At 37.4% G+C, this 9,733-nt stretch overlaps 1 protein-coding gene across 1 annotated transcript; it reads right to left on the reverse strand.

Moving 5' to 3' along the window:
• LOC109229971 lies at positions 2,733-3,443 on the reverse strand. The gene has a single exon (XM_019395514.1). The coding sequence runs from the start codon at positions 3,441-3,443 to the stop codon at positions 2,733-2,735; it is 711 nt and encodes a 236-aa protein (XP_019251059.1).

The raw sequence follows: 9,733 nt of genomic DNA on the forward strand, positions 1-9,733 counted from the left end.
TTCTCTCCTCTATCCTATTTGTAGGTTTTTAATTAATAAAATAAATTCTTTACTATATGTCCAATGATTACTTCTTTTCATCTTACCATGTAAATTTCATATCTATGATTTTGATTTTGTGAAAGCAGGAGCAAGCATCTTTATCTCTGGAAATCATTGAAATTGAGAAAAATTATGATTGCAAAATAGGTAGAAACTTGGCTAGAACTTGCTCTAAATGTTTCTCAAGGCGAAATAATAGGTGACACTGATTTTTGTAAAATAAAATAGGCTTTCTTTGATTTACCATTTTCTAGCCTTCTTATTTTCTAACCAAGTACATATAAATATTCCATTAGAACCCTTCTTTGAGCCTTTATCCCATTTTTTACAACACCTTGATCTCTTATAAAGAAGAAAAAGAAAAAAAAAGGAGTAATTATATATATACATATATAGTCATGAGATCTTCCAGCTAAAAATGAGCAGAGATTGGTGTATATATATTTTTTTTTAAAAAGGATGGAAGAAGAAAAAAAATTATGTGGATAAAAGATATTTGAGATTACAAAAAAAAAAGACAAAACCAAAAAAAAAGTGTTATCAAAGGGAGGAAATGTCGAGCACCAAGAAATGTTTGCTCCAAGCTGAGGAAAAGAAGTCACTCTAAAAATATCTTTATCTTACCAGCCTGAAGCCTAACATTACAAGCCAAGAAAAGTCCTAGAAAGATTCTAAAAATTAGTGTTGAACCTATATTAGTGGAGAAAAACATAAGGAGCAAGCCTATGGACAAGAGTATGATATTAACTGAATAAGTGATCATAAATCTATGAGTTCTGAAAGACTCAAGGGAAGAAGATTGCAAGTTCTTATTTTTCAAAGCAGAATTCAGAAATAAGGTAAAAAATTTGGTGAATTTAAAAAGGATAATTCTATTGACCATATTAGAGGATATTTATTTTGTATAAATTTTCTATTCTACAATAGTCATGGATTTTGGATGATATATTTTAAAAGTATTCTTTTTCCTCGAGGACGAGCAAAAGTTCAAGTATGGGGGGTATTTGATGATATAAATTATTCATGTAATTTCATATGTAAAAAATAAGTTTTTAAAATAAAATAAGAATAATAATATCCTATCCTCGCATATTTTCTAACATTTCTTGTAGGAAAAAAAATTATGAGAAAGAAGGAAAGAAGCTAAAAAACAAGAGAATGAAGCAAAGCCACAGTTGCACGCATCATGTTCATATTCGCAAATGTGGAATATACATATGGGCTTATGGAAAGAGGCAATTAGAGATGAAAAGGGGCATATTTGTATATGTGGAATCTATATACGCAAAGTCACATTCGCACACATGAAACCCACATTTGCAAGTCTAACCCGTGAAGTCATGAATGGAAGCAAAAGAGTCATATATGCATGTGTGGAATCTATACTTGCAAAGGTCACATTCGCATACATGGAATCTACATTTGCAAATCTAACCCATGAAGTCTTGAATGGAAGCAAAATAGCTATAGATGCATATGTGGAATCTATATACACAAAGGTCACATTTGCATATATGGAACCTACATTTGCAAATCTAACCCATGAAGTCAAGAATGGAAGCAAAAGAGTCATTTATGCATGTGTGGAATCTATATATGCAAAGGTCACATTTGCATACATGGAACCTACATGTGCAAGACTAACTCATGAAGTCAAGAGTGAAGCACAAGTGCCTTAGTTGCATATATGGAATCTACATACACAAAGGTCATTTCACATACATGGATTTCACATTTGCAAAAGTGGAACATGACAAAAGCTACTCATCTTTTTGTATAAATAGCAAGCTATCTTTGTATAAGAGGTTCAATCTTTGTAAGACAAGAACTAGTCTTGGTCTTCTTTCTTTGTAGTAAAAATATTTCCTTAGTCTTTTAAATATTTTTAGTCTTCTAAATATCTTTTTTAGCTTTACTTACTCCATAATGGAGTAATTTCTTTTTGTTGGGATAGTTGATGAAGCTTGATATATTTTATAATACTATCTTAGTTTTTATATATTCTTGGCTTAAAACTTTTTATTTACATTTCATACTGTGTTGAAATGATGGTTTTTAATTACTCTATCATCACATCTACATATTTTATCTCTACATAATTCATATATTAATTTTGTAATTCACGCAGAGCAAAATTAATATATAATAGCAGATGAATAAAATAGTAGTGTGAAAGTAATTTTTCAGTCTATTATTTCAAGTCAGTAATCTTGCTTGCTCAGTTTTAATTCTCAAGGAGGAGTTGTTGTAGGCAAGATTATTGATCCTTAGTAAAAATATTCTCACGAAGTTTTTACTTTCTTTTAGCACAATTCAAGCAAGAAAAATATTTCGGTTTAAACGTCTCTAGTCTTAAATTGATTAATTAACATAATTCTCACAGAGTGTTATTAATTGGTTATTTCTTAGCGAGCCAAATATAATTGTATTAGAAATAAGCAATTATTCTTTAGAGAAATAAATGTAGAAATTGAGATTTTATTATAGGTAATATTATCAAGTGAATTCAATGATTCTCAACTCCTTTTTAAATTATAAATCTTCCAAAAATATTTGTTTTGCTTAAGTAATTTTCAAGTTTTAAACCTCACTCACTTTTCATCAATTTGATTCTCTCAAATAGTAATTAAAATATTACAAATCTGTAGCATAGACTATCCAGTCTCTGTGGGACGATATCTTAAACTATATTAGAATTTGACAGAGTACGAGCAGAAAATTCCAATACACATTGGCCTCGTCATTGAACTTGAGAAGAACTCCATTACTACATCTGTAATTGTGTCTCCTATTGCAGGCCAAGCTTTTTTGAAGAATAGAGCATTGAAGCCATCGCATCCAGGGGCTTCGTTATCACTTATACCTTTTAGAGCATGATATATCTCCTCCTTTGATACCTCTATTTTCAGTTGCATTTGTTGCACTCTGTTCACCATAGGACCATCTCTCATGACAGCTGGATTAATAGCAAGCAACTCATTTGCCGAGGAACATAATAGTTGTTGGTAGAACTCTATCACTTGCTCCTCAATTCCCTGCCTTGTTTGCACTGTATCCCCATTACACTTTACTAGTCTTCTGATTTTGTTCTGGATGCATCTGTTTTTCATACTTGCAAAGAAATATGATGTGTTGGCATCACCTAGCTTTAATAATTTTACTCTTGACTTCCACCTCATAATACTTTCCTCCACCCCTAACCGGTTCTCCAACTGTACTTTCAGTTCTTTTTCATCAGCTATTAGGGCGTCATATTGACCAGGAACCTTCATTTGTTCTTGTAAACCAATTAGTCTTTGCCTGCATACCTTGATCTGGTCACCAACAACAGTATACTCATTATTGTTTAAGACCTTCATAGCCTGCTTCACTCTTTTTAGTTTCTGCCAGACATCCCTCATAATGTTTTGTTCCTGTGGCCTCTCCCATGCTTCACTTACTTATCTTTATAAACTCATCATGCTCAGGTAAGTGATTTAGAAACTTGAATGGTTTAGGGCTATAGTCTTCATCCTCCTCCAATGCTATACTTAGTGGGGAATGGTCAGAACAATGTGGATCCATAATCCATACCTCCAGTTGTGGCATGTCCAACATCCATTTAGCATTAATCAAAGCTCTATCAATCTTGCTATAAGTGTTTCCATTTGTCCATGTAAAACTCCTTCCACTAGCTTTCATTTCTATCAATCCAGTACTGTCAATAAACTCATTAAAGTCTCTAATCTCCAGGTCTTGCACCGGATTGCCAACTGGTCTATCTTCCCCTGGTCTAATGGCATTATAATCCCCCATTATCAACCATGGTCCTTGTTGTATAGAGTGTAATCTTATCAACTCACTCTACAGGCTTCTTCTATCTTCCACACAATGCAGTCCATATACAGCTGTAAAAGTGAATCTCATATCCAATCTCCTAACATGGACTGCAGTATGTATAAGTTGAGAAGTTCTACACAACTCTATGCAGTCTATTTCATTTGAATCCCATAGCAACCATGTTCGTCCTCTACTACTATATTCATAGTTGTCTAAGCATGCCCATCAAGGTGTAATTTTCCTTATAACTTTCATAGCCTACTATTCGTTTATTTTATGTTCTAGTAATGCAATCATATGAACTTTATTACTACGAATGAACCAATTCACCTCTTTTTGTTTAGGGACATTCTTTAAACCCTTTATGTTCCAAGTTACTGGCTTCATACAGGCATGAAAATGGGTTGCATAGTCCCTTCCTGCCCATCATTCCCCTGCTGTCTACTTGTCCTTCCCTCCATTTGTCTTGGCATTGCTAGCTGCCGTTTAGATTCTGTGAGAAGGTTAAAACCATTAAGCACATTGACCACATCAATTGGTTGTCTCTCTCTGCTTCTAGCTGCTGACTTTCCTATAACAGTTCGCCACACTTGTTCCTCATTTCCTTTCAGCGCTCCTTTACCAGCACTAGTAACCAATGTACTAGTGCTAGCATTTCCTTCAATACTAGGCTCTATCATCTTTGATTTCTCCTTAGTAGCTGTTTCCTGCACTTTGGGAGCAGGTTTAGGTTGCCATTCCTGTTTCTGCTTTGCATTTTTTGGCCTCATTTTTGGTCCTAGTTGTTCATCTACTCTGCATTTGTGGCCAACTTGCATACATGTAGTATAGAACTTAGGGACCCAATCATATGCTATTTCCTGAACAAACTCCCTCCCATTTGGATCAGTCACCTTGATGGACCTAGGCAGCTCTTTAGTAACATCCATTTTCACCAACACTCTTGCATAGGAGATCCTATCAACTTGAGTAGTACAAGCATCAGCATACAGTGGAATTCCCAAAACACTACTGATCCTACTTAGCGACTTATTTCCCCAGCAATTCAAAGGCAAATTTGGATACTTGACCCACACTGGTATAGTTTGAAGCACCTATTTATTGAAATCAAAATCAGCAGACCACATTTTGACAATGATAGGCTTGTTATTCAACATGTGAGGTCCTGAATACAGTACTTCATCCTTATCTTCAATAGTATTGAAACAGACCACAAAATATCCATCATTGTGAAAATACACCTTAGGCTTTGCTACAAAGTTCCATACTGAAGCAATGTACCTCTCCATGGCTCCTATTGTAGGACTTCCTCCAACAACATACAATATTAACGCTTGCTTCCATTTCTGAGTCTCCTTCTCAATTTCTTCCTTGAAGAGTTCCACAATCACCTCACCATTTTTAATAGTTGGTGCAATAAAACTCAGATCCATACCTTGTGCGGTAAAATTCGGTCCCACGAATAGATTTGCCCACTATTTTTGACCTTTATCAGCCTCCACAGGATGCAAATTCACTTGAGGTTGAGTTATCTCTGCTATAGCCCCTTTCCCCCCAGTTCGCTAGTAATTGGTACAGAACTCTTACCAATTGTCAATTTTTTGCTTACATTAGGGCTTGCATGTATCATCGGACCATCAACAACTGCTTTACCACTATGATTTCCCTTATCCAGTAGAGCTTTCATACCTTCCTTTGTGGTTGACAATGGCGGCCACTGTTCCATTGAAGCTTCCCCTTGATCTCTAACCACGTTGCTCTCATTCCTCAAAATTGGAGTGCTCATTCCTGCGTAATCAGTTCCTTGACTCGTAGTTACAGTCCTCTCCGGCCGTCCCCTCCCCATGGCAGTTGGCATACGTTATCACATGCACTCTAACGTTGTGACGACCCGGCCCGTCGTCACGTGAGTTACCGCCCCATTTCCCTATTTTTCTGCTTCCTCATGTTTTATTATAAGAGTTTTGAGTGAGCGAGTCGATTTGGATTGGTTTTGGATGGAAATGAGACACATAGTCTCTTTAAGGAAGGTTTGTATTGGAAAAGTCAACCGGATGTTGACTTGTGAGTTAGAGGGCTCGGATGTGATTTTCGGTGATTTGGTTAGCTTCGGGGGATGATTTGTGACTTAGGAGTGTGATCGGAATTGATTTTGGAGGTCAGGTGTAGAATTAGGCTTGAATTGGCGAAGTTAGTATTTTGGCGAATTCCTGTTGATGGGTGAGATTTTGATCCGAGGGTCGGAATAGAATTCCGAGAGTTGCTGTAGCTTCGTTAGGCGATTTTGGATATGTGTGCAAAATTTTAGATCATTCAGAGGTGTTTTGGTTGGATTTTTGATCGAATGCGAGTTTCGAAAGATTTGGAGGAACTTAGGCTTGAATTTGATGTAATCTGATGGGTTAGGTGTTATTTGTGGTGTTTTGATGATTCGAGCAAGTTTGAATAAGGCTTTGGTTCATGTTTGCGCTTTTGGTTGAGGTCCCGGGGGGCCTCGAGGTGATTTCGGATGGCTATCGGGATGAATTTTGGACTTATGAGACTGCTGGTATGTCTGGTTTCTGGTATTTCCGCATCTGCGGAAAGGGAGACGCAGATGCGGTTGCGCAGGTGCGAAAGGAGGGTCGCAGGTGCGGTCGCTTTGCTTGAATGGAAGATAGCGCCGATGCAGAATGGGAGCCGCATCTGCGAGACCGCAGATACGGTAGATTAGTCGCAGAAGCGAAGTGGCGTGGCCTTGGAATTTTCGCAGGAGCGGACAGGTATTCGCAGAAGCGGAATCCGCAAATGCGGAGAGTGGACCGCAGAAGCGGCCGTGGACTTAAATGAAGATCCTCAGAAGCGGGAGTATAACCGCAGAAGCGGTGGCCGCAAATGCGGTAAAGGGACCGCAGATGCGAAAATCACTGTTCACAGAAGGGTTTTAAGGCTCATTTTGTTCCGCGAGCTTAAGTCCATTTCCACCATTTTTGATCAACCTTGAGAGTTCTTGGATGGAATTTGAAGGGGATTTCGACTAGGTGTGATTGGAGGTGAATTCCTTGGCCTAAATACATGAATTAATGGTAGAATTTACATGGAAATTCATCAAAAGAGGGTAAAGCTAGGGCTTGGGAATTTGATATTTCAAAATGGAATTTGAGGGGTCAAATGGACTCCGATTTTGGTAAATTTGATATGTGTGGACTCGTGGCGAGATAAGGAATCCGGTGATGTTAATTTTCTGATTTTTCGAGAAGTGGGCCCGGGGCTCGGGTTTTGCCAACTTCGTGAATTTCGATGTTTTTCGAGTCTTTTTGATTGGGTTATATTCCCTTAGCCTATTGTAACATATTCGTTCTGGTTTTGGCCAGATTCGACGCGCGAGGAGGTTGATTTGCGAGGCAAGGGCATAACGAGCTAGGACTTTGGCCAACTTGAGGTGAGTAATGGTTATAAATGATGTCCTGAGGGTTTGAAACCCCGGATTTGCACAACGTAGTGCTATGTTGAGGTGAGACACACGCTGCATGATGAGCGTGGGGTCCATTACTGCTGGGGATTTGGACTTGGTCCATCCCGATTGATGATTCTATTGTATTTTGACTGAGACTTAATTAATATAATTATAGTTTGGGCTAGTTGCCATGTTTGGGGCATTGTGCCGACCTGTAGAACCCTTAGGGGCATTTGTACTGATTAACCTCACTTTACTTGTTAAAAATATACCCTCAGTCATGTTTCTAACTGTTTAATAAAATACGAACTGGCTTCAAAATAGCTAAGCCAAAAATGAGAGTAATATGTGGGCTGGGATCCCTATCTCATCTTAGTATGCCCGAGAGGCAAAGTTTATAGTGACTGAGAGGGGTCGAGAAACCCATAGTGAGGGTATTTGATATGTTATGGATCGGGCTGCACGTCGCAACAGTATATATATATATATATATATATATATATATATATATATATATATATATATATATATATATGGATCGGGCTGTACGCCGCAGCAGTATATTATTGGACCGGGCTGCGCGCCGCAGCAGTACATTCATATGGATCGGACTGCACGCCGTAGTAGTATAACGCTTGGGCTGTAGGAGCCCCTCCGGAGTCTGGACACCCCCAGTGAGCGCAGTCGACTATTATTATTGGATCGGGCTGCACGCCGCAGTAGTATATACATATATGGATCGGGCTGCACGCCGCAGTAGTATACTATATGGATCGGGCTGCACGCCGCAGCGATATAATTATGATTTCGGTTGTCGTGGGGAATAAATGAGTTGAGTACTGACTTATAGGATTTTACCTGATTTCTTCATTCAGTTGCTGTTTAAATGCTCTTACTGCTTTGATATAGAACTGCTTAGTGCTTTTTACGAGATTTCTTTCCGTCAGTCATTATTTATTGCTATTACTCACTGAGTCGGAGTACTCACTTTACTCCCTGCACCATGTGTGCAGATACAGGTATTCCGGGGCGTAGTTTGAGCTATTGCTGCTATTCAGATCTCACCGGAGTCATCGAGGTAGCTGCATGGCATTCGCAGACCCGATTTCTCCCTCTATCCTCTTTACCTTCAGCATTTTAGACTATCTTTTGTTTAGGCTGTTCTTCAGACTTGTATTAGAGGCTCTTGACTCGTGACACCAGATCGGTGGGATTTGTAGTGATATTTTCTTGATTTTCGCACACTTTATCTACTGTTACAAATTTATAATCATGTTAATTTGATATTTAAACTCTGTTAATTGGTAATGAACTCTATATGAGGGATTGAGAGTGTTGAATTGGTCGGGCTTGCCTAGCACTGTGTTGGGCGCCATCACGACCGGGTTGGGGTCGTGACAAATGTGCGCTGAGAGAGAAGAGAGAGAGAAAAGTTTTTTTTCTCCCCATCATTTATTCTCCTATAAATATGATATTTTATCTTTTTATCGCATTAACTTATTCCTAAATGGTCGGGAATACTGATTCTTGCACTGACCATCCTCCAGACATGGATTTATTGATAAATAGCTTCTTCATGAATTATTCATCATGCTCTTGATACCTTCTACATAGATTTTCGTTTTGTCATGAAATTCTGATATAATAAACTTGTCATACTAACAGCTTGTTTGGGTGATTGTTACATATTGTATTGTATCGTATTGTTACATTAAATGTGATGTTTGTTTTAATTGTTATTTAAATTTTATTGTATCGCATCGTTAAATCTGTCGTAACGTAACGGCGAAATGTGACACTTTATGTAACAACCAATTTGGTGTGGTCGTTACCTTGTCTTTTTATCTCATCTCACCCTTCATTATTATCAAATTATTTTATCATTTACCCTCCCCTTTTATACAATAATTTTACCCCATATCATAATTTTTTTAATAATATTACAAGTTTATTCTTCATATTACTGGTGCGTGATATCATGTAACAACGGCGTATAATACAATCTATCCAAACATTATATTCATCAAATGATACAGTACAATACAATACGATACATTTAGAAACGATATGTAACAAACATCCAAACAAGCTGTAATCTACTAAAGTTATTATGTATCCTTTTTTAAGTATTATTAATAGGTATGTGGGGTAGACCTCTTTTTTATTATTATTTTTTAAAGGCGAAATACATAAACGGCCCCTGTAAGTTGTCCTCACCAATCAGACAAACACTTCAACTAACCCCTTTACCATTTAAGTGTGTCAAGTAAACACCCGAACCCAGCAATACATATGCGTGAGTTACACTTGCTAGTGATGTATTAAATAAATCAATAAAAGAATGACACATGTAAATTGTAATAAATAATTGACTCATATAATTATCAAAAGAATACATTTAAAGAAAGAAAAAAAACTTTTGCAAACCAACGCCAA

The sequence above is a fragment of the Nicotiana attenuata genome, chromosome 7, assembly GCF_001879085.1.
Source record: "Nicotiana attenuata strain UT chromosome 7, NIATTr2, whole genome shotgun sequence".
Classification (NCBI taxonomy): Eukaryota; Viridiplantae; Streptophyta; class Magnoliopsida; order Solanales; family Solanaceae; genus Nicotiana; species Nicotiana attenuata.